The sequence below is a fragment of the Syngnathus acus genome, chromosome 20, assembly GCF_901709675.1.
Source record: "Syngnathus acus chromosome 20, fSynAcu1.2, whole genome shotgun sequence".
Lineage (NCBI taxonomy): Eukaryota > Metazoa > Chordata > Actinopteri > Syngnathiformes > Syngnathidae > Syngnathus > Syngnathus acus.
The window spans coordinates 5,824,711-5,850,322 of record NC_051104.1 but is presented as its reverse complement, the minus strand read 5'-3'; the positions used below and the strand labels follow the sequence as shown (position 1 = coordinate 5,850,322).

Sequence of the window (25,612 nt, the reverse complement as noted above, 5' to 3'; positions counted from 1 at the left end):
ACAACTAGGACAGAGGCGGTGTTAATTTGCCATCCCGTTGTGAATTTTGCATGGGAATAGCAGATGGTGCTGTCAAGAATGGGAAATTATAATTATTTAATAATGCAATTTGCGATGAAGATTGAACACAGAAAAATTGTCATTGTGTTTGTTTTGTACACCCTCATTGCGGATGCTAATAAGAAGGGATGAATAATATCTCAAAAGCAACGGATGTGTGTTTATTGTGATTATTGATGTATATTGTGTCATGACAAATTTGTTAGTTTGATAAAAAAAAATGGCCATTTGTTTACTGTACACTATTACGCTGTTAATGGAATATTTCTCAACGTAATAAATATTTTTGAACTTGCGTATTACTTAACTCTTAACCTCCAATGCATGCAAGCTTGGACATTAAATGTCACTTCTTACTTTTGCTGCCATCCAGTGGTGACTGTGCGCAGCAACGTATTGACTGAACAGAAATAAAAAATTTATACTCTTATCTTTTCTCCCGTTATCTTCCATGCTGGAATCTTTGGGGGTGGACTATTTTTTTCATAAACCAAAAATAATTTCCAACACATTTCGAATGTTTATTTGCAGTACAAGACAAATGTTTTCCCATTTTATTCAAATGTTTACTTCCCACAACCAAAAAGTCTAGAATACTCACAGTCAACATGTACAACTCGAACAAATATTTATTGGTTGCTTAGATTTGACCTTGCACTGAATGTTACACAAATACGTGACATGTATATTCAACAGAACAGTATGCTTAAATTAAATAAACAACCATTATGTACAAAAAGAATTTGAAAAATAAAAAAACGTTATTTTGTAAATGTAACACTTTCAATTGTGGCACCCAAAACAAATAAAAATACACCATGCGCCTGAATGTGAGTGCTGAGTTAAGATCTGCTTAAAAAAAAGTCACGATTAGATCAACCAAATAATGAGAACGCTTTTCCTCTTTGTTTTAGTGTAAAAGCAAATCAGACATATGCTTTGCAGTGTATTTACATAAGAGCTTTTTTATCTGGCATTTCCCTCCTCAATGAGATGAAAAGAGAATGTTTAGCTTATATTTTTACTGATAACTTGTGGCACATTTTAGAATGAAATTTTTATAGTTTAGGATTTACGATTAGAGTTTTTTGGCCAACAGAGGACGCCAACACCTTCCTTTGCCTGTTTGCAAATTCATTGTACACTACATGAGATAATTCCATTTTTTCCATCTACACATTGTTGCATCCCTTTTGTTATGCTTTTTAATTTCCCATCTCGCATCTTTTACTGAATGTCCCATTTAAAATTTCATAGATACTCGCAGAAATAAATTGGTTAAAGCAAAACTGTCACTTTTGGGCCACAATGTTTTATGTTTGGTGTTTCTTTCAACGTCATTTGTGCAGGTTCTTATTACATGTGCATTTTGAAATGTATACAACTATAAAGATAGTATTTCTTGTGATGTAGACAGGGCAACTAATGTAAAAAAGTGATTGATTTCTGATCGTATCACCAATGAAGTAACACATTAAATGTGTTAGGGCTGTTGGGGAAAGGAACCCAAGTAAAGCAAGGAAGCAGGAACGGGGGTTCACTCAAGAACAACATTTGATTTAAATGAAACAAAAAGGCAAACAAGGCACTAATGCACATGGAAAACTAAGAATTCAAAACAAAATCAACAGGAGCAAAATCTTACTTGGGTAGCAGACAAAACGTGACAGCTCAGAGCACAATGAGCCAAAGAGGACTGAAGAGAAAGCAGGGAACTAAATACAAACAAAACGACGGGACCATGACAAACACCTGGAGAAGGCACAAAATGGCCGAGGGAGATGATTGGAAGACGCAATTGGGTGAGGCTGACAAGATCAGGTGGAAACAATAACCTTCCAACAAATATTGAAAAAAAAATGTACACAAGGAAATAAAGACCAAAGTCTAAATCAAAAGCAAATCCAAATAAGGGCATGACAGAACGGACATGAGAGAACCCCTGAATATGAACAGCTCAATCCCTCTTTCTCCCTCTCATGGGTGCCATTTCAGTAGATGAACTCCCCAGGGACCTCCTGGAGGACATTGAAGGGCTCCTCAAACTTGAAGCGTTTGGAGTTGGCCTTCTTCTCGGGGACCAAGGCGTCCTTCTCGGCGACGGACGACTGGCGGCACTGGCCTAGGGTGTAGGCGGCCATGACGATCAGGTCCTCCGTCAGCGGACTTTCATCCGCCTCCTCGTCGACTCGGTTTGTGCAAGTCGTAGTCGTGACGGGACTTTCCGGGCTACTGCTGCTTGTGCTGGGTGCATCCTGGACTTCTGTCTCCTGAGGGTCTTCGGGTTGAAGCCACGGGTGCTGGAGAGACTCCTCGGCTGTGGCTCGATCCCTAAACGCAGATAGAAAGCCGATCTTGAAATGTTATATAATAAGGGTGGAAAACAAAACATGCACGTGACAAAAAGGATTTGGACTGACTGTGGCTGTTTACAGAGCAGAGTCTGGAGGAAGGACACGGCTTGGTCCAGTTCCTGGAGCTCCTCCTCATCGTAGCTAACATTCATCTGGGAGATATTGAGAAAGGTCTCCTGCTTGTCTTTGCCCAGGAAGGGAGACAGGCCCGTCAGCATCACGTAGGTCAAAACACCTATGCTCCTAAACAAGGACAACAATGGTGGAAGAAATTTTTTTCCATGTTGTGGGTTTTGTCCATGTACTCAAAACAATGGAGAGTCATGATTTCTTTTTTTTCTCACCACATATCTGTCGCCGTGCTTATGGGCTCATAATTTAGAATCTCTGGAGCTGTAAGAAGAGTAAAAAAACTTTAGCACCAATAATCTACTATAAATTCTAGTAATATAATAACCATCAATGTGGTTGAGGAGAGGAACTTCCACTCACCGACGTACTCAGGAGTTCCCATAATTTCCCGAAGCTCCTGATGGCTGCTGACGATACGGGACAGACCAAAGTCCACAATCTTAATGTCACCCAGAGGAGAGTTGCCCGTCAGAAGGATGTTCTGAGGCTGACGAAAACCCAGACAAGGTCAAATATTACTTTGGGCCAGAAAAATGAATTTCGCACTTCTTGATCCACAGACCTTCAGATCAAGATGGACAACGTTCCTCTGATGTAAAAAGGCGACTCCTTGCAGGATCTGTCTAAGCAGCCTCTTCACATCATTTTCACTGAAGCTCTCGTCTTCCTGATCGGACACACACTGGTTGAAGATTTCTCCTCCCGCAGCACTGGTTGTAGAAACAAGCAGATGATGTAAACATCCACCGATATGATGACAAATGCAGAACATTCTTACCGGCTGATATGACAAAACTTGATGCGCACGGTGTACCGTATTTTTCAGTTTACAAGGTGCACAAAAAAATGCTTTCAAGTTCTCAAAAATCAACGGTGAGTCTTATAATCATGTTTGGATGATGAATTGAAGTTGAATTTGATTGATTTGCTGTACTACATTGCCTTAATATCCAGAAATGCACCTTATAATTGATGCACCTTATGGTTAAAAAAATACGGTAATCACCTAAGACACCGTTCATTTCCTATTTTGTGATAACCACAAATTGACAATGAGTGAAGAAAGGAAATAGGGGCAGGTTAGTCAGGAATAGACGATGGATCCCCTTAGGGTGCCCTTGAAATAGGCTCTATCTCTGAGGAAGGTGACGGTTGGAGGAAGTGGAAGGTATGTTTGGATTTAGTCAAGGTCAGAAGAAAAACGGTTTTTGAAAAAAGACTTCAAAAATGACGATGGATGTAAAAATGACCATACGGCTTTTATTTTGAAAATAGAAATCTTTTTCTTGTCTTCAAACAAAATATCCAATGACCAAAAGAGAAACGGACCCAACTCCCTGTCACACATTTGTTTATTTTCCCAATGGGACATAGACCTCATTAATTCCTCAACTGGAAGGAAATTTTCCAATCAAGCATAATCAAAGTGGCAAATACTCAAAACGTGCCGCCTGCATGCATGCTTGCTTTTTCCACAGAAGCAAAATGCTGAACTATGAACGACTCAATTAAAAATGAACAATAGAGTTAGCAGCTACCCCTGGGTAACAAAAGCAACAAAAAGCTGACTGGCCCACTGCCCGCGTGTTGCCTCTTGATGCGAGGTCACGTTCATACACTCAGAGGCCCCGCAAAGTTTCAGTTGATTCGATTTTTGGCTGTCGGTCTGACAATATACACCAATCCCCAAATGTAGGAGTTGGGACGATGCCAAAAGTCAGTTGGCCTGGAAAATCTGCTATGGAGAATATTGACAAGTAGATTTGAACTGTCAGGCTGCTGTTTTTTTTTTTTTTTTTTTTTCCGCTCACGTGACCTCACTCTTTCCCTGGGCGAGGGGCCATGCTTTTGCAAGTCACGTGCACTTGCAGTTATCATCACAACTGGAGTTCAGCTAGCATGAATCTCAATTTCAATCTTTCCGGAGTTTAGCTTTAGCCACAGGTGCTTAACATTTATTTCTTTACAAATAGTCAATGTCAGCCAGAGAGACGACAGCAGGAGAGCAAAGCTTGACGTTGGTGTCATGGGAGTGATGTCATGCATACGTAGAGGTCACAGAAACAGATCCATTGTAGGTCAATACCATCTAATTTAGTAGCTGCCCTCAATGTTGTGAACACCCTTCGACCCCAATTTGTGCATGTGTGCGCTGGCGAGGAGACAAAATGAAAATGACATGAGAAGGGAGGGAGGGAGAAAAAAAAAGATGGGACCTTCTTTGGCGGCATGGACCATTAAAAGACACACACGCACACACACAAACATAAACACACTTTCTTTCTCTCCATGGGAACCAGGTCAAGCATTGCCCTGACACGTCCAGTGAGATGAGATCATTGACAACGGGTGAATCTACTTACTACACTCAGCAAGATGCTATGTGTGTGTGTGTGTGTGTGTGTGTGTGTGTGTTGCGCGTGTGTGTGTGTGTGTTGCTGATGGCGCTGGATGCATTGTTGAAATAGCTCGAGTTAGCTGGACCAAATCAAATCTAGCCCAGTTAGTATTGTTGACATTTCTAAGACCAAACCACTAATTGGTGCTTGGAATCAAAACAGGTTTTTACGTCCTGTGTTGCCTTGACGTTATTTTGACGAGATGAAGTTTTGTTTAAATGCCGTATTTTTTAGACTATAAGCTAGATACTTACAATTCCAGGACCAGCACCATCTCAGAGGCCATTTCATAGACCTGATGAAGACTAACCACACGTCGACTGTCCGTAGCTAGCTCCAGCACGGCAATCTCGTGGATGATCTCCATACGGCAGTCCTTCCCTTTTCGCCTCTTCCTCATAAACTTTGCGGCGTATTCTTGACCGGAACATTTCTTCACGCACTTTCGGACCACAGCAAATTTTCCCCTGAGGAGAAAAAGACAGAGAATTTTTTTTCCAGTACTTTCACCCCGTGTCATTTGACATGAGCCCAATTTCTTGAGTCTGGGGGAAAAAAAAAGTGGTATCTTGCTAACCCCAACATAAAAGCTGACATTTTTGGTGTCACGACAACTGGAAACAGCAGATATACACCGCTGAGTGGTTTGGGAGACCAGGCCTGCTCTTTAGAAACCATCCTGGATGACCACAGCCTGTTCTGAAGCCGCGTCAGCACATTTCTAAAGCCGGCAGCCTCACTAACAGACTACACCCTGGTGCTTTGGGTTTCTATGTGTGCGTGTAAACTAAGCTGATATAAAATGTTAAAATTGGTTTGTGAGCATGGCAGCAAGTCCTGTGCATTTAACTCCCCAGTTATCTTAATTTGACTTTCTCAAAATTTAATTTCGTGCCAATAAAATAAAAACGCATGTGACCGCTATTATTATCGCTTTGTGTCTTACGTGTTTGGGGGCAGACAAGTTGCAGGCGCAATCACTCAAGAGCTTAGTCTAGTGAGTAGCACATGAGCTAATACGCACCCAGGAAAAAAAGCTTTGTGTCTTAACCATATGGAATTCCATTGTAGCCTCACATTTGCAGACTCTACGGAATGAGCTTGGCCACAGGCCATCTGGGACTCCACTGCAGGGGCAGAGTATTAGCTTAAACTACATCCTCAAGTCCAGCTCGGTAACCATCTGGTGAGGGTCGTAGGGAAGACTTGAGGAAAGAACTCGGGGAAGTGAATAGAATTGTAAGTTATCACGAGTGGCTGTGATCCAAAAAAAAAAATGTGCTTGAAAAATTTGGTTTTTGTTGAAAGACTTTTGACTATTATGATATTACGCTAATAATATGTATCTGAAAATGTACAGTGGAATTTTCGGGATTAATCCGTACCGAAAAGTCGGACTAAAATCGTAATCGTACAAAAACTTATTTCCCTCTCAGGAATTCATCCAATTGACCAACATCACTAACAGAAAGTGTTTTATAGGGAATAACGATACTTGCAAAAATCGTATATTCCGATTGGACGATTCCGTGATCTTCGGCGACATTTTAACTTGTGTCAGATGACTTGCTGACTACAATGCCGTAGTATGCGGAGTGCTCGGGCACTGCAGATCAATGTAACCTTTTGATTTTGATTTGGTAGTTAAGCTGAGTCACAATGTCAGGTCATACTATGCAAAGCCAGACACGCGCCCGCCCGCCCGCCCGCACACGCCCTCAATCAGTCTTGCAACTATTCAAAGAAGAAACTGACTGGTGACTGAGTAAACTTGAACTCAGCCAACAAATCTTATCTGAAAGGTTACATTGAGGTGAGCAGACTGTTGAAAAAAAAGAGTCAATTCACACCAACACTGTGACTAAAGTCAGTGTGGGTGATTATGAAAGAATATTCCACGCAGGCCTTGTGACTTCATTAATGATCATTACCCAGAAGAACTAAAATATGGACAGGAATTCATTTCACTAAACTGTAATCCAATAGTCAGGAGTGTTTTTTTTTTTTTTAATCTGGTGACAGACCACCCACAGTGAACAATGGAAACATAATGAAATCAATCAATACTTTCAGGATTTAATCTATTTTGAAGTGCTTTGAAGGGGGGTGGGGGGTTCTGGTGACAACTGAGTCTACCACTGAGTCTCACAGGGGTTAATATAGTTTAGATTCCTACTAACAACAGTTAAAAAGTAGCTGGGGGAAAAAAAACACAGGACTGCAGATGCATAGAGGTCAGAAAAATATGGTTTGGCATGAGCATTGTTTTGTGGCGCTTGTGCAGCTGTTGCACTTGTGGTAGCTATGCGTGCACACATGACAAAATGATGTTAGCTGTTAAAAATAAAAAACACAACGACAAACAAACAAGTTGACACTGATTCAAACATTGCAATGAGGCACCTGGAGTAACTTACTGGAGCCATTCAATTGCTCCATTGAAATGCAATGATCAGGCGACATGAAATTGCTTCCATGTCCAAAAAGATTAATGAAAAAATAAATCGCACATATACATATAATAATAGACACAGAAAATATGGATTTTAATTAGCCAAAAGTGACCATGACAGAGATAAAAATGTACTTTTTCATTGTATATAATCAGAGAGAAATCACACCCTTTGCAAGTTTCATTACATTTGCATTAATGGGTTTTAAATTGTTATTATTGGGGAATTGATCTAAATGAAATTGCCAGAGGGTAGTCTTACCTTCCAAGCTCTTTGCCAGGTATAATGGTGTAATGGTCGTTGAAAGGTTCGTTCTTGATTACGGTTGTAATTTGATTCAACAAGCCTCCAACGATTGTGCTTTGGATCCGATCGGCCGACGGACTGTGCTGGTATTTGGTCCGATCGACCGTCTCCACAACGGCACTTGGACATTCGGGGATCATGGCGTCCTTGAAAATGAAAATGTTAATTATATCAAAAGAGGTCACTTTGATCTCCTGTGAAATCACTCGGTCGGAAACTAAACTTGCTGAATAAGCAAAAGACGCGAAGAAAAGCAAGTAAACATTTGTCCTAAGGAAAAATGCTGGGGGGAAATTTAAATTAATTGCAATGTTTAGTCAATTTTTTTTTTTAAAAAAGGCATCGAAGCATCTCATCGTGCTGGAGTTGTCAGTCCGTTTGGCTCAGCGAGTGGTTGACAACTGACTCTCCTCGGGCTGAGAGCTTGCAGTAACCATGGAAACCATTTGATTGACAGGTCGAGTAACCTATCAGATTTAGCAAAGGAGGCAGTATTACTTTATAGCTTGTAAATTATTATTTTCTCAACAGCAAACTTGTATTTATCTGGTAAATATCAAACAAACCGACAATAAAATAATGTCCATTTGAAATGCATGGAAAAAATGCAAAATAATAAAAACAAACCGGACCATCAATTTTTCCTCATCTTTATTTTGTTTTCAATTTTAGACAGAGCCATGCTGTTCTGCCACATTATATCCATTTCAGTCTTCACATCTTATTTGCAACAATTTTAGTCTTTCAGTCTTGAAAAGTCACGTCAAATGTGGAAAGACTTTTAGATCCATCCCTTTGTTGTAAGGGAATCAATGCATATACAAACATTATATTTTTAAAGGAATCAATATTGACATGAACAAACAAAAACATTCAGTTATAACACACGCCATTAAAAAAAAAAAAAGACATACATACATACATACATACAATAATACGTGTACGAGTCAGGTGAGATTTCCCTGTTATGAAGGAATATATAAAAAAATCATTTATACAACTGTGAGAATTGGAAATATTTAAACATTAAAGTCAAAATAATGTGTCAAATCTTAATATTAGAAGATTAAAGTTGTAAAATGAGAATTTTTTACATTCATTCTAAACAATTATGGTTTTATTCCCATAAGTTTACAACTTTATTTTAAAATATGACAAAATTCTCCTAGCTTTCTTCTCATACATTTTATTTTGTTTTAACAATAATTTTGCTTTCTTCTCCTCATTGTGACTCTAATTCTCCTTTGTACCCTGAACTAATCCGCATCGCACAGTAATACTGGTAAAGTCTGGGACGTGCGTGCTGTACAGGTAGTTAGATAATACAAATAAACACAACACAAAGAAATTAAAAATCACTTCCTTACCATCATCATGCACAAAAATAACATCTATTTATTTCAAAACACGGCACACATGATAGATATTTTAAACATTTTCAGATACTTATCAAATATAGAGAACTTTCTTAACAAAAAAAAAAAAGATATTGCATTAGTGATAATACTTCATAAGACACTATTATGCAAGGCATACAGTGCAAGTCTTCTCTACCCCAAGAGGAGTATAGGTAGCAAGAAGCTGATTGTCTTGTTATTAGATGGCTTCGACTTTATACTGTAAATAGGTGAATTCCCTTTTAATACTTGAAACTTAAGAGCGACTGGCCTTATACAAAAAAAGAAAGGGGGGCATCAGGAAGGATCCCACATTAAGGACAAAATAGAGAAAATATAATTCACCAGGAAATCAGACTGTATTATGTCATCTGTGATTCCAAATCAGATTTGCCTAGGACATAAGGACGACATCATACTTTTTTTTTTATTCCATAGCCCATTAGTGTCATGTATGTCGCAAACCTTCATAGCCCCAAAGAAAATTCGAAAAGTCGAAATCTAATACTGAATACATCAAAATTGAAACCTGAAACTTTACGTGATCGAAGGAATGTGCAAAGTTGTAGTGATGCAACTATGGTCCAATTTACAAGAAAAAATTGTAGTAAATATTTTGTGAAACTATGGTGAACTGCTAAGGGATTCAAATGCTAATCAATGCACATTTTGATTGATTGCTGGCACAACAAAATCCGGACGTAACAACAACAAACAGTCTAACGTGTGTATGAGCATTAAAGAGTACACACGCAAAAAGGCTTACATAGACCCGAATGGCTAATACAAGTCTGACCAAATTAATGTCAGAGAAGAGCTTGCTGCTGGGATTTAACACTGTTCATTCGAAGCCAGATGCTTCATAAACATACGCACACAAAGTCCGTGTCAAAGCACTACTTTTCTATTAGACAGAGCCAACAAATCTCCACACATTCCAACATAATTCTTTGGCACCAAGATGCCACGAGAGGTGACTTTACGAACATTGTAATCACAAGCTCACCTATTCACACCATAGTGTAGGGAAATAAAGTGAGTCACTCATAATACTGTATGTACAAAGCTTTTCAAATTAATAGCTTTTCCACCTTGATTGTTTTACACGCTGGCGAGTCAATTACTGTGATTGTCCGAAGGTGCCGCCGTGGCTTCCTTCTGCAAAGATGGCAAATTATAACAGGAGGGAAGGGAGTATTTACAGCAGTTGGGGACTCAAGGCCATAAAGAGACTCAAGAAAAAGCACAGGACGGGGTTCAGAGGCGAAAATCGAGCTTCCCCTGAGGAATTGACGGAAGATGTCTTGGTCTCAGAGGCAACGAGAGCAGAGAGGGGAACGTGGGAGACGAGTGTTGGACTAGCGTAGTTGATAAGGGAATCGATCTTCTCGGCTTCTTTACTGCAGGCTTCAATCTGGAAAATATGCATTTGATTTGATCTTATTTTTGTACCGTAGCGGTGAATACGTTTATGTGTTACCTGCAGAGGCGTTGGAGACTGATCCACAGGAGCAATGAGGATCACAAGCTCGTGATAAATACTGAGGTAGCCAAAGACATCACACTGTGGGACGGACACGTGAAGTCGTAGGATTTGAAGGACGTCGTGCACTGACACCGGCTGGTTCTTATTTAGCTGTAAAAACAAGTATGAGGTCAAACAACACTCGGAACATTCGACTTATGCAAACTTAGAAATAATGGAACAATAATACAGTACTAGTAGATTCCACAAGGTGGAGGAAAAGTACGGTACGGAGGATCATAAAGCAGCAGAACCGTGCTTGTATCCAAACCTTAGAGAATGTGTTCATTTGTTCTTTATTCCAGAGGACCTGCAGCATACTGGCACAGATTGGGCAGCAGGCTCCTGAAAAAGGATGTTATGATGCCTTCACCACACAAAAATCCTTCTTTTATAGCAGTTAATATAAACAAATATAGATTCAGCCATTTTAAAGTTCTATGAGTGAGCCGAATGACTCACCTGGGGGTGTGACAGGCTGGCAGCCCGGAGGTGAAAGACGTGGACAGGAAATAAGACTGCAGGCAGACTCAGCTGCCGAGCCAGACGCGACCCCCACAGCTTGACAATGTCCCTTATAGTCCAGGGCCACCCGGTCTGAGTAGGCCTCACACACCGTATTATAGGTCTCGCCGTTGTGGCCGCAAACTTGTTCCCGGCTCTTGCAGGAGTCCTAAAAACAAATACCTCGAATGAACTCGCTGGTGACCAAAACATTACGTACGACGACCTAATTATATCAAATAGAAAAGATGCTTACAGAGTTTGCTAAGATAATAATCAGTTTTATTGTCACTGGGGCTGCTCTGCGCCGTCAAGACCTGGACGACTTGTTGTGGTTAATTAGTTTAGTTTGAGGCCTCAATCTCAAGATGTCTTGAAATGATCGTGTTTCTTAGAAGGATGTCTGTGGTTCTTCTCTCACCTGACAGTGGCCCATATAGGCAAGAGTTTTCCCAACTTGCTGTAGCTGACACAGACTGGCATGAATGACACCGTCAGTATCGCAGACAGGCTCCACGCTGTTCTTGTCACAGGCCAACTGCCGGCCGACGCATTCGTATTGCGGGCAGTCCGACAAGTCGCTCAGGCAAACTTGATATTTCGGGTTGCACCTACAAATACAGTTTGAATCGTTTTTAGGAATTCCAGGATTCATGCAGAGAAATAGTGAGACAAACAAATAGCTGGTTGCTTCACGTAACATGCAAATAAAGCATGTTACGCAACCAAAGAAAACAGCAAATAATTCATGATCAAACAAAAAAATGTTTTCGCGTGTCTAGTGTGTACACTCAAAGTCAAACTGTTTAGAGCAGTGCATGCTAGCGTATGTGCATGTTTGTGACTTTCTTCAATCCAATCCATTCAATCATGCAGTGATGACTGCATGCATGTTCCTTTGATCGGTGTGCCAGGAAAAAGACTTTAGGGATTTTTTTTTTTTGAAAGGGATCAGAGACATCATGGGGTGTGAATGAAAGTGGTAAACCGGCATGAGGGTAGTGAATTTTTATGAAGAATGTTTTCCAGACCACATTGATGCTTCAACTGAAAATCCTCAGCTTTGAGCGGACATTTGAACTTATGAAATTCAAAAAGTAGAAGCGGGTAATGCCATAGATGTCGTAATAATAGGTTTGTGAGGTTAAATCTATTTGTCACTGTCATGAGTGGCTGCTTTTTAGCTGGGAATAGACAGCAGCTGTACCAACCTCTGGTTTCGCTGGCAGGGTTTACTGGCGCAGGGATTAGTGAAACGGCACTGGCCATACACAAACTGACCGTCCGTGAAACCGATACAGCGAGCCACACAGGCACTTGGATACGTGCGGCCGTTGCTAGCGCACACTGGGATGAAGTGGTCTGGACAGTTGCATGGAAGACCTGAGCAAAGACAGAGGCAAGAAGTCAGTTAGCCTTGACTGGATCTAACTAGATTGGGGAAATGCTATTATCAGATTATCTATTTCAATTAGACAGTACGTGAGCGCATATGGTCTTGACAATTCAGACGTTTCGATTCTCGGCTCTGGCCTTGGTTTTTCCTTCCCGTATTCCCAAAACATTACGTAACATTAGTATCGCTAACTTTAATTAGTACCACCGCTTGTATAAGTAGTTGGCTGTAAATTGAAGAATCCATATGTTAGATCTCACACAGCAAGAACGGATAAGTCTAGGAAAGTTTGTTGAGGTTAGCCGTATGCTAAATTTATGCATGGGCAAAATGTTATCATAGCTGTCTGAATAGATCTTTTCAAGCCAAGCTTGGTTTGTTTTCCCAGATGCAAGTGTATTTACAGAATGAGGGATTACCATTGACCACTACAGGATGATGGACAGAAGGCAAACACATTTTTTGCAGATGAGAACATTTTGTTTTTTTAGCAGGGCTCGGACAGAATATCGACATCGATACTGTCCATCGACCAGGTATGTGACTTGATAATGAAGTGTCCTTTAATGTGATAATCACTGAATATCAATTTCACATTTGGCACGTTGGCCAAGAAGCAGCATGTTGGCATAGCTTTTTAGTCAGACGTGTCAAATCCAAATCCAGAAAGTAAAAACCTGCTTAGTTAGCTAACTTCTGGACCTGGATTTGACCTCTCTTTTCAACTTCTTGTCTTGATGATCTCGCGATTTTTTTTATCTGTTGTACCGGAAGTAGTGAGTGACAATTTGTAATGAAGACTACCTTATGTAGACTATAGTGAACTGAGAAACATGAGGAAGACCTGATCGAAATCTTGAGTTAGTACTTTGGACAGGAGAACCAAACATATTCTCTATGTTTATATCCGAGTATCTGTTGTAAACCTGAGGAAGCAGTGAACAAACAAACTTCGCAGAGAACCTCTCATAAATATTTAAACCTCTGTTAAACCTCTGCTGCCCCAATAAAACTCTTGGTATACAACAGCTTTAATATAATTCCCATTAAACCCTTAACAAACCAATATTGAAAAATGATGATGACAGAGAGATGTAGAACATTGTGTATGATTAAAAATCCGGAAAAGCTCTCATACAAGCAAGACAGACCAGTATAATGTAGACGGTCGTCATCTGAGCTTTCAATGTTGAGACATTCTCTGTCAGAGCAGATGGGGTGGCCAGCAAAGCAGTAGCAGGTGTCACAGTCTAGCCTATAAGATACCCCGTGATCTGGCGAAGACACAAACCACACAGACACACACAAACACGCATCACGCAACACACAATTGAAGAGTACATGACGTCGCTACAATGGAATGAGTCAAAATAAACATGAATTAAGAATGGGAAGGCTACTTTTTACTTGGATGATTCAAATTGTGTGACGTACAAATTCGATCTTTAATTCCCCCTCAAGGTTACTCGTTGAACATGCCGGTTAACGATTAGACATAAAAGTGACCTCAGATACAAGAGACAAGGAAAGCAAACGACTTTAATTTCAACCAAAACAATGGCTGGCACACAATACCTAAATTGGAAAAAAACGGGAACCACAAACGTGCCGCAGACCTGCTGCTCTAAAAACCATGACAGTGTGAGGATCACAGTGTGTTATTTTAAGAGCATACAATAAAACCCTACCCGTAATTTCTCTCAATTCCCAGCAACATATCGGTTATTCCTCCTTAAAAGTATGCTTGGAATTACCGAGGAAGTTCTTTTTGTGGTTTGGAGCAGCGTCTCCAAAATTTCATACAGACACTTCTTGTGACATTATCTCCCACAGGCAATTTGACGTAAAAAGTATTCCGATTAACTCCTTGATGTTTAAAAGAGAACCCCCCACGAACGATTATTCAACGGTACTCACTCATCTTCTGTCCTCCGGCAATGCAAGCCTTGTTGGTGTCCACACAAGGCATCTCCACGCAGTTCTCCAGGCGCCCGCTGGTACCACAAGTGCAGACCTCATAACATCCGGCCGGACCGTTGCGAGTCGGCACTTGTAAGCGAGCGTCCTGGTGCACGAGAAAGTCTGAAGCTTCGCCGAGTTTGCATCCTGAAAACGGACAAACTATATTCAGAATCAGAGGTATCTAAAATCCAGGTCGAGAAAGCCACAGTTTGGCTTTAGCCACAAGGGCAGAACCAGACTTCCAGTTTCTGGATCTGGATACCTCTGTTCGGATGTGGTCCTACCTGGCACGCAGAGAAATGGTTGACAGTTGAGGTCATCAAGGCAACCCTTCCTGTTGACCTGACATAAGTGGTTGCTCGGGCAAGGGTTAGGGTTGCATGGATGGATGACCTCTTCGACAACACTGTTTCCAAGAGAACTTGGGGCTGATGGAGAAAATAAACATTCAGAATCACGCCACACAATTTATAGTCAAGTTGACCCTCGATAGCTTTTTCTCCTGTACTGTAAAATTGTCACTCACTGAGGTATCTGCGGAGGGGAATGCAGCGTTCAGGGTCATCGATGGGCGACAGAAGTTCACATATCCTCTCAGGAGTTTGTCCCTCGTGGAAACGTTTTCTGTCCCCACACTGGGTCAGGATTTCTACACAATCGGACCTAAAACCAATCAATCTTATTTAAGCGTCAACGACACATAAGAATACAGAGACTCTTTTTTAAAAACAAAATGTGTCTCCTTATTGGAGTCAACAGACTTCTGATTTGAAAATATACTGTCCCGCTTGCACAATATGAAGATTGTTGAATCAAATATTCTTTTGTTCCTAAGGTAAGAATGGTTGAATAGAAAGATCTCTGAGACCTACTAGACTAGACTTACTTGCATATGACGCTCCCTCTGGACTTGCTATGACAGGGTTTGATCTGCAGAGAGCAAGCAACCGCCTTCCACATATCCGGCAGACACTTCCTGATGTCTAGCACGGGAATGTTCATAAAAGGCATCTTGATTGTTCCATTGGACCACAGCTTGATATCACTCATAGCTCCCTGGTCTGACTGCATGTTACAGCTGCGAAACAGCTCTGTCGGCCTGCGGAAAGAGATAATAGGAGGCGTCCGCCGGTCTCAACAGAGTCAGCTAATTGATGCTTCAAAGCAGAAGTCGTTTGGATTTAGAAAGTTTGGGTGTGTTCCATCAAGCTTTGTTTATCTTCAGCAAGGGTTTGTGTATTTGTATGAAGATTAGGTGAGTTTTTGTGAGTCTGACCTATTGTTGAAGTTGGTGCAGTAGGAGAGATCCTTGCAGCCTAACTGGCAGGGCTCTCTGACATCGGCCAGGCAGTTGATCAGCTCCGTCTCCCCTGGGTTGTACTCACACAGCTGGTCAAAGTCTTGCCATGTCTGGCTGCCCCAATTTGTGCTAATTTCTTGACACATGTCCCTGTCAGAGCAAAGAGATGTCAATTAAAATAAGCAAATGATACATTATCATTCACCGCCTCGGATTATCGGTTGTCCGATTATCTCGACTGATTGTTTTTCCTCCCAGTTTGGACCAACAATGATCGCAAATGCGTGGTTTACACCAAGGACGGCAAACCCACCGAAGCTGTGCTTGTATGACGTAACAGTCGTGCACCCTCGTGCAATATCAAGATACCGATGTCTCTATTTTTGGACCAAAAACCTTTAGGCAATAGCCTTGCCCACCCAAGCACAGACGGCTTGTTTGTTTGTTAGCCATTAACTGCCTGCCGTTACTACTGTTGGAATCATGCGACAGAGTCTGGTAAACATTAAGCAAAGCACAAGACGAAGCAGAACAAAGAACCAAATGGGGAAGAATGCACAACAGGGTTTTGGATGATATACTGCAACAAATCGACACTTAACTTACAAATAATATTATATTTGTTTTCCTGGCCAAAGAGTTTCTTGTCCACTTGTTTGAAACGTACTTTAGTTACAATTCAAGGTTAAATAAAGAGTATCGTTTGTGGCAGTACCTGCAGAGTGAGGTGTTGGCTTTGGAGCAGCAGTGCAGTTTGGCACAGTCCATTTTGGCAGGATGTGGGACTTCTTTTTCAGTCGGGGATGGGGGATGGGCACTTCCCAGAAAGCACTGCCACATGGGATCTTGGGGGAGAGGCTGGGAATCGCACTCGTCGATCAAGCCCTCCATGATCTCATGCTCTGTGCTCAAGGTATGGAGGATCCGCCGGCAAGCCACTTGGCAGTGGGGAGCCTCTGCTCGGTCGCAGCAGTACAGACCTGGAGGTGAGGGGATTAAAGATGAAATAATCGGGTCATATCTATTTCCTAATGTATTCTGAAATTACACAATAAGGTGGAAATTCCATTAGGGTGAAGTCACTGGTGGAGCTACGCAATGGATTGTTGGGGCACTGCCCCACATGAAATATGCTTGGACCTCCTCCAGGTACCAGATAATTGACCTTTGGGTATTTCACGATTTTTTTTTTTTTCATTGGGAACATACAACAAATCTTTTTTTAGATGAAGTCATGTCAAGTCACTTGACTTGACTTGACTAGATGAAGTCATGTGAGTCAGATGGTGTTGACTTACTGTCTATAGGGCTTCGAATGGGGTAGGACTTGGTGAAATTGCTGACGCAGCCGAGCAGCTGAGCACTGTGGCTTTGACAGTACTCTTTGACGGCATTGATTTGAGACACGGTGGGGGTTGAGTCCGTCCTGAAGATGGCCTGACAGTATTCTCTACATGTGGTGTGACGCCCCGCATAGCTGCAACATGTGGAGCCCACTAGAAGACCACAGGCAAACATATTTTTATAACAGTCATAAGAAAGTACTTAACAAAGCTGCAATTATGTTTCAATGGTGAATGTTATGTGTAATTAATAATGTGGGTCTTTTGTTAGTAGTCAACATTGGTGACTTACTTTCATTTTTGGTGATACAGCTGTGTAGAGGATTCTGCAACATAAAAAATGCTGTTAAGAAAGTGCATTAACAGCTATATAGATAAGAAAAATTCTGGGGAAGTTAAGAAAACAACTAGCTGGATTATAAATTCCCCTAACCTCTGTGACTTTTTTGCACACTTTAGTTAGGTCATTTTTGGATGATGCCTGTAAAGAGAAAACAGGATGACATTATATCCGCAAAATAAAGTTTAGACACGATTTATTTACAATCCTACATACCTGTCTGCATTCCCTGCGGCACTCAGATGAGATAGCGAGCTCACAGCAACCCAGCCCTACCCAACTGTCTGACTTCCTTGATACTCCTAAAAACAAATCAAACCGTTTCGAAAGATGAAATATTTTCTCATTTTAATGAGAAGCAGTTAGCCATTCTAAAACTGCCCATACTCTATTAAAATTAAAAATACATTTAATTAAAAAAAAATGAAATATCTTACCTGGAAGTGTAGAGTTGATGCAAACCCAGAGCTCATTCTACAGAAAATACAAATAAGAAATATTAATGTTGTAATGCTTTAACAGTGTGAAATACTAGCTTTAAGATGTTGAAGGACGTCTGATGTGTTATGACATGTCGTCGTGCAACGGGGCCATGAGTCCTTGTATAAACAGACTTAAGAATCATTCTTTTTCCTTGAGTCATAACCTCCATTACCACCCTTCCTGTCCACCGTCATCAATCACGTTCTGGTTAAATGCTAAATGTAAACTAATTTGCGCTAATGCTGCAGCTCTGCTTACCTTATTGGTTTTATTTCTGCAGTGAACATGTCTTTCATCCCAAAAATCAATTGGTTTTACTTACCATTGACTCTGGACAGTAACTTGGCAACCTCTGCAGGAGATGTTTCAAACGAGACTCACTCTTTATAGTGGCGAGCTGCAGGAAAAGAAGAGTCACAAAAATACACTTCCTTCAAATTGTTTTCAAATTTGATTTAACTACGGCTCAGATTTACTTTGAGTATCCAATCCAGGATCGCTTTTGCTGTAACTGCTAGATAAATTCACAACGGCACACATACGCACGTCACCATTTTAGGTGTTGTGCGACATATACACTGGAAGAACGCAAGCACTGCCAAGAATGATGTAAGTTTCACACATGTGCATCATATTGGGCTTAAGTTAGTTCCTTTCCAAGAAAAGTAGTGATTAGAAACGACATGAAAAACAAACACTGCCTGTGGTGCTAGAAATAAATGGGAGGAAAATAAACCTGGAGGATGGCAATGTGATCATCATGTGTTGAAAATATAGCAAAGTATGTCTGACTCTTTGTAGCAAAAAAGCAAAATTAGTTGAACCGCAATTCGGTAGAGCCAATTTCAGCGCACAGTGCGTGTCTAAGGAAAAACAAAACAAATGTAGATGATAATGCAACATGGCATCAAAGGCTAGCATCAGAAGGTTTTTGTTTCAGTCCAAAACAATCAAGTCTGATGCCTAGCACAAAAAATCCCGCCCGAGAACACACCAATCGCCACTCCAACTCTTCCGAACATTGCGAGGTGACTCCACTTGTGTAAAGTCCATCGTCCTTCATCCTCCATCTTTTTGATCCTCATCTATTTCTTTTCCCTTTTGTGCCGTTTCCAAAAACATGCATCCCCTCCTCAACGCTTCCACTTCAAGAGCATGAATTAGACTTGGCCTGTTTGCTGGTTGTTGGAAGAAGAAAAAAAATTTCATTTCATCATGTCCTGTTTTGTTAAGGAGGCCACGGTGGTGGATTCAGAATGGGACATTGTGTCACCTGCTCCTAATTGAAGCAGGGTGAGCGAGAACTTTTACGCTGTACTTCAAAGCGTAAAAACACACACACACTCGAAAAAAAAAACAACAACTCACCACCCCTTCCCGTTCAAAAGCCTCTTTTCATGGGCCAACAGACGGGCTGAGGAATGGATTAGTGTGTGTGTGTGTGTGTGTGTGTGTGTGTGTGTGTGTGTGTGTGTGTGTGTGTGTGTGTGTGTGTGTGTGTGTGTGTGCATGTGTGTGTAAATTCATACCTGATCACAAGCTTCTTTACAAGGGGAGAACTCAGCAGCATGGTGGCAACAGGAGGGATCTGCAAACAAACACACAGATTTACAATCTGAGAATTTGGACAGCATCACTGGAGTTTACAGTCAGGTTTCCTTGACTTTTTCATCAAGGCTCAAATTAGAAATTTAGGATTATTCTATTGATTATTCCATCGATTAATCGGACCTAGATTTATTTGCATTAAATACGATGATTTTTTTCCTCATATTATTATTGTTTGCTGTTATACTTGACGGCTTGTTTTTGCCGTAACGCCCGTTGCAGCTGTTGTCATCCATAAACAAACACACAGAAGCAAGAAAGGGTGTGTTTTGTGGCAAGTGAGGTCCAAACCACAGCACGGCCCAGGGTTCCAGTAAATGTCTTGGCAAACTTCTCCAGCCTGCTCGATGCGGCCAAACACTTTTAACGCAGTCGTGATGTTGGACGTTTAGCTGCTCTTGTTCAGTTGCAGGTGAAACTTTCCTCACAATCTCCAAACTTGATCACAGACAATAAGGTGTTTTATTTCCCAGTTCCAGTCACCTTCTCATTTAAAATGACCAATTCTGGCAAGCATTAAAAGACATAAAAGAAATTGAGACAGGCAAGACATTGACGGAAACCATCACAGCCACTTATCAGTGTGTCATGGATAAGCACACTTGTGGCTCGGTTTATGTGTATTGGAAAGCGGGGGGGAAATAATGTTGGTGTGTCCTCAGCTGCTTGACACGAGGGATTCTGGACTCCGTCAGCAGGTCCGGTCGTCTTTGATGCTTTAAGGAAGAGCAGACGACCACTGTATGTGATTTGGGTGTACGGTGTGTGATTTAAAGCAAAGGAGCACAGTATGTGTTCTAACAGGACTCTTTAAGGATTGGCTTGAAAGACGCTTGCAGCTATTGGACAATAAAAATATGGTCCAGAGTTGGGGATATAGTGTTCAAAATCAAATTAGGAAAAGTGAAACGATTGCATTATTCGGCTAAAGTTTTTTTTTTTTAATTTCTAGTTCAAACCGATAGACTATATAGTTACCGCTTGGGTGGACAATTACAAAAGAAATGAGTATACGTACAAGGAAGGAAAAGAAAGACAATAAGGTCGGTCAGAAGGGAAGGAAGGAATCAAGGAAAGGAAAGAAGAAATTTGAAAGGAAATAGAATGAACGGAAGAAGCATATGTCAAAATAGTCTCTTGTCTGTATATTACACTAAATTATACTTTCACTTAGATTTAATGTAAATTATATACATATATTTTTTATTTATATCCATATATATATTATATATACTTATATACAATTTTATATACTACAAATATTCCAAATTTAAGGTTCGAACTAGCCTAGTATATTTTTAAGTTGCTGCTAAGTATCTTTTTTTGTAGACTCTCATTCTGAAAATATTCAACGGCATCATTTGTTACATCTCTGTCGTGCAAAACTTTTATGATACTGTAAAGAATTCGGTTACTCAGCACATTTTTTTTTAGAGCTGAACAACTTCTGCTCTTTCACTGACCTTGGCTTTTGTATTATATTGGCGATGTTTCTGAAACAAAAAAATATTTTTGATACCACAACTGAGAGTACATAACTGCTTGCTCGAACAATAGCAAATAACATCTATGAGGGATGGTAGAGGCCATTCAGTCACGTCAAATATGAGGCCTCTCGCTTGCTGCTAATGAGCGCTGGCCCCATTTTGCTTCGGCGTACTAAGAACAAGTCCTCCCCTTCAGCCACACTTTACATTACGTTACATTCATTGCGCAATGAAAGCCAGTGCTTGTGTCCGACCTCACACTGTAATCCCACTGTTCATAGAAAAGAAAAAAAAAAGTGGATTTTTGCCGACCCGTCGTCAGATGCTTTAATACCTACCTAACATCTTAATCACAGATTAAAAGTGATACCAGCATGAGCTCTGACATCTCTGCAGGGGAAACATGTGGTCCAACTGTGGGGTTTATACAAATCACTCGCTCACTGTGGGTTATCTGAGTGTGTATATTTAGGGGTGAGTGTGAGTGAAAAACAAATCTGCATGGGGTGGGGGGTGATGGGCCCAAAACAACAATGACAAAAGATTTCACTCACAAGGGAAAACAAGCTGTAAATCAACCATGTCTTTCAACATCACCATGGGAGTCACATTAATATAATCGATCTTCTCGTAACTTGAATTGACGACTAGTCATAAATGCGGCCAATTTTCACACAATGCTTTTCTTGTTGGAGTCATTAAAAAAAAACGCCGTGCAGCTTCGGAGCAGGTTTGCGAATGAAGCTTCAATTTCCTTCGGAACGCATCAATGTTTTTGTTTGCTCTGGTTGTTCTCAGGGTAGTTCCTAAACGAATTAACCCATTCCCACAAACATACACGTTTCACACAATACCGCCAGCAGCACCAGAGAAGCTATCCTAACATTCAGTTTCCTGCATTCCTAAGATCCGCAGCAGACTCTCGGGGGGGAGAGATTTTAATGGATGGGGTCCAAGGTCACTTCCTGTGAATTGATTAATTATGAATGGCCATAAGGAGCTGGGTATTATCTGGTCGACAGAGTTTGGAAGTTGAAATAGATGTTTGATTTCTTTAGGCATCTGCTAATTTTTTTCTTCACATATTCTAATCAGCAGAGCATCAATCGATTATTTCGACGAGCAAGGTGTATTAGCAGGTTTGGGAAGGAGTTAGGGAAAAGAAGAGCTGAGGAGAGCATGGAATGGAATCAAGTTTTGTGTTTACTGTAACGACAGGCATCCAGTGTCAAGATTGATGTGCCACATATCACACCACCATGAATAAGAGTCATCCTCTGACCACAGCCCATTCATACCACAGCATTACATCAGTATTGCAAACATGGAGCTTCAAATTGACCATACAAAATATTACCAAGTGAACTGTCAGTGTTGACATTTTAAAATAAAAATAAGAACTGAATTTTACATCCAGTATCGCCAGTGGTTCTATTGGATCTGGACCTCGTGAGTAACAACTAGTCGAGTCCGTACCAGCTGTCAATGGTTAAAGATCAATAGAAAAAAAAAAAATCTGTTTTTGATGACAACAGCTGTTTGAAGATGCTGAGATAATATAATATGAAAACAGAAGGTTAACAGGAAATAAGCACAAGATACTTCCAACACTTGTCAGCGTTCCAAAGTAGTATTTCTCTCCGTCATAATCAAGACAAGCCAAATGTGAATGTTTATTCTCTCCTTGATATTATTACTATTGCATTTGCACAGATGGGCATTTCCTTTGTTCAATAATTACTCATTCAAAGCCAACAGTGGCAACCCGAAGACAATTTCCCATTTTTGTGGTCCAAACAGAAGTTGACCTATTAATGACCAGCCTGCATTTTTTCTTTTAAAAAAACGGTGATTGTCAGTTAAGATGGAATCCAAAATTCTCTCACACATGCAAACACTACAAATATTGCATTTTTGTAAATAATTCCCTCTCGGTTAATTGAGCAGATATTACATTTATTTCTTTTTTTGAGTCCCACAATTTTCCTTTCACATTCATTTTAGTTTTAGCATGCGTAGCATCAGTTGTGCATTACATTCGTCTTGTACATCTTTTTGAAAAAATATTTATTTTTTTCTATCCTCTACATGTTCCTGTAATATATATAAAGTACCATATATTTAACTTTCACTTGGCAATGTCAGACAAAAACAACATCCGTCTATTTTCAGGACCGCTTGTCGACATTAGGTTGGAATAAACAACTGCACACTGAAATTCACAAGCTCCAGTCGACAAAGAAAAGCAACAGAGAGAACATGCAAACTGGTCACAGGAGGGGCACGAGCAGAGATTGGAACCTCTCGCCTGGGAAGCAGACGTGCTAACCACGAGGTCACCCTGTTGCGCAAAAACAACATTTCATACTCAATTCAACAATCACTAAAGTGAAAGACGGCCAAGAAGCTCAAGTCCACTTTAATCTAATGTTCCAAAAAGTATCATTTTGTTTGCGGGATAGGAGCCCATTCTTGATTACAGTGGACACGGAAAGAAAAAGAGCAGCCGTTCACAACTCTCCTTCCCCCCCTTTTTTCCACCTCCTTCTCCACCCCTTCTGCTTTGAGGAGTCAAATTGGTTCCAGATGCATTCTATCACGGCTTGCCTCCACAACAAAATCACAACATGAAAGACATGACGGAGAAGACGTTTCACCAAACACAATCGAGACAAAAATGCCAGGAATTCTGACGTCAAATGAGGAAGACTGGCGATATTGTTGATCACGTAACCATATGGCGATGTTAGCTGTACCTTTTCGAGACCTTCTGTTACTATTTTCAGGCCTTTCTATATGGTAGACAATGTGCACCCCAAATGAGGATCTGAGAGCTGTGTTACTTTCATGTTTGGGGCAGATGTGTGAATGAAAAAAAATGAGAGCGATTCAAAGTAATAGCCAGAGCAAATCCACATCCTTAACCCATGTGGACTTGCACTTCAAAGACCTACATGTTGTAATAATGTAGATGAGACCCTTAAAAAGTAAAGCATGCAATTTGGACCCGTATTCAAATAGACTGGCAACACAAAAAGGTGTTTAGGAGCTCACCTTCCAAAATGGTTCCGAATGCGATAACAAGAAACAATGTCAGACCAAAGCTGACCCAGCCATTGCAATGAATTAGGTTCAATTTAAAGCCTCAATACACATCTCAGTGTTTGTCTGTCTTGACAAGTACCAGAGAATTAACCTAATTAACTTAAAAGGACAGAATAATAGTCAAGTACATCTTTTTTTTTTGTTGATATCAGAATAAATTACAATAGGAAGTTTTTGGAATGAACAGTTGCAGAATTTAATTCTTTTTTTTTTCCACTAAATAGTTATGAAGGCTTATTTCACTTTCTTCACTTGTCAACATAATGCAATAGTTCAGTCATGTGAATCCCAAAATGTGGTATGAGTGCCACTCGTACATGAAAATCACTGAATTATATGTACAAACTGTGCATAATGTTATATACTATGCCTTTGACCCCTTGGACCTAGGAGAAAAATGTGCATTTAATCATTTAGAACTGTTTGAGTAAAAATATTGCCACATTTTATTTATATTTTACACAGAGTGTTGATATTCAGTCTGTGTATAATGTTATAATTTCCAATTATATTAAATAAAAACTTTTTGGGAATAAAATCTGACTATTTTTTTATGAACACTTGCGCCTATTATGCTACTGTATTTTAGTGTTGCACTATAGATAATGAGGAATTATTCTGTTTGAAATCAAAACGGCGTACTTTATGTGCAGGGTAGAATTGTTTGCAATTCTTCAAATAACATTTAACGCCAAGTTTTGGAGGTAAAACTGCAAAAATGATGACGTGAATTCTTCCAATGTCGCGCCATAATCCAGCATCAGCTATTTAAACGGTTCCGTTATTCAAACACAAGTCTCCCGAGAAGTAGAGTACTTAAAACACGCTTATAACTTTAAAGCAGAAAATCTGCTATTCTATTAAATAAAATATGCAATTCAGTCACAATAATTCATACTCGGAGAATAAATTGGATTGTAAATAGTTAATAGAGGACATACCGATCGGGCCAACGGGATGTCAGCTGTCACTAAATCCACAACAACAAACTTTGGAAAAAGAAGTTAACACTCGAGCTGTAAACATCTTTTTCCCCCCTCTAGTGAATGTCAGGAAATAGGCGGAGAATGGGAATAACTTGACAACTGACTTTGGTCGTCTTGAGGAGAAGTCATAGAGAAACATTTTAAACAAGACTCACCCTGAGCTTGGAGCGGCTGGAGGTAAAAGTTTGCGGCGAAGAGGAAGCCGATTATCTGCAAACACACACGCATCTTATTGCAATCCTAAAGTGCATCGTGGACGAGAAGATATGGAGAAGACTGAAACTGTGACATGGTCCATGAAGCTCTCTTTCTCTTCGCTCACTCTCCTTCTCAGTCAATGCCCCCCCCCTCCTCTCTCCCTCGATGACATGCGCAGAAGGGTGGAATCAGTTTGGGCCACCCCGTTTTTCACACATGAAGACATATTAATATAGTAATTCACCCAATTAAAGTTAAACTTAGAAAAATATAT

The 25,612-nt window shown here is 40.4% G+C and overlaps 2 protein-coding genes across 2 annotated transcripts; both read right to left on the bottom strand.

Annotated features, from left to right (window-relative positions):
• Positions 1-560: 560 nt before the first annotated feature.
• stk17a (serine/threonine kinase 17a) lies at positions 561-8,108 on the bottom strand. Its single transcript, XM_037279508.1, has 7 exons — positions 7,660-8,108; positions 5,200-5,412; positions 3,109-3,256; positions 2,907-3,033; positions 2,759-2,807; positions 2,481-2,657; positions 561-2,391 (listed from the first exon to the last, which is right to left on the bottom strand). The coding sequence occupies exons 1-7, from the start codon at positions 7,842-7,844 to the stop codon at positions 2,052-2,054; spliced, it is 1,239 nt and encodes a 412-aa protein (XP_037135403.1). The 5' UTR covers positions 7,845-8,108; the 3' UTR covers positions 561-2,051.
• A 225-nt stretch (positions 8,109-8,333) lies between these two features.
• On the bottom strand, positions 8,334-25,480 carry reck (reversion-inducing-cysteine-rich protein with kazal motifs). Its single transcript, XM_037279507.1, has 21 exons — positions 25,296-25,480; positions 19,484-19,542; positions 18,277-18,351; positions 17,909-17,945; positions 17,688-17,773; positions 17,565-17,612; positions 17,424-17,457; positions 17,087-17,284; positions 16,504-16,768; positions 15,765-15,938; positions 15,375-15,587; positions 15,015-15,151; positions 14,773-14,916; positions 14,444-14,632; positions 13,678-13,800; positions 12,342-12,513; positions 11,552-11,741; positions 11,089-11,299; positions 10,898-10,971; positions 10,582-10,737; positions 8,334-10,515 (listed from the first exon to the last, which is right to left on the bottom strand). Exons 1-21 carry the CDS (start codon positions 25,366-25,368, stop codon positions 10,300-10,302), a joined length of 2,874 nt encoding a protein of 957 aa, XP_037135402.1. The 5' UTR covers positions 25,369-25,480; the 3' UTR covers positions 8,334-10,299.
• Positions 25,481-25,612: the final 132 nt, after the last annotated feature.

Bases quoted from the DNA above. Each gene is read 5' to 3' on its own strand.
- reck (XM_037279507.1), bottom strand. From the start codon at position 25,368: ATGCGTGTGTGTTTGCAGATAATCGGCTTCCTCTTCGCCGCAAACTTT. The intron at 12,514-13,677 runs GTCTGTCTTGCT...GTCTTTGCTCAG, and splicing joins CGACCGTCTACATTATACTG to GTCTTCCATGCAACTGTCCA. The intron at 11,742-12,341 runs GTTGGTACAGCT...CTGTATTTGTAG, and splicing joins CCCTGCCAGCGAAACCAGAG to GTGCAACCCGAAATATCAAG.
- stk17a (XM_037279508.1), bottom strand. From the start codon at position 7,844: ATGATCCCCGAATGTCCAAGTGCCGTTGTGGAGACGGTCGATCGGACC. The intron at 3,257-5,199 runs GTAAGTATCTAG...TTCTACAACCAG, and splicing joins ATGGTGCTGGTCCTGGAATT to TGCTGCGGGAGGAGAAATCT. The intron at 2,392-2,480 runs GTCAGTCCAAAT...ATCTGCGTTTAG, and splicing joins CTGCTCTGTAAACAGCCACA to GGATCGAGCCACAGCCGAGG.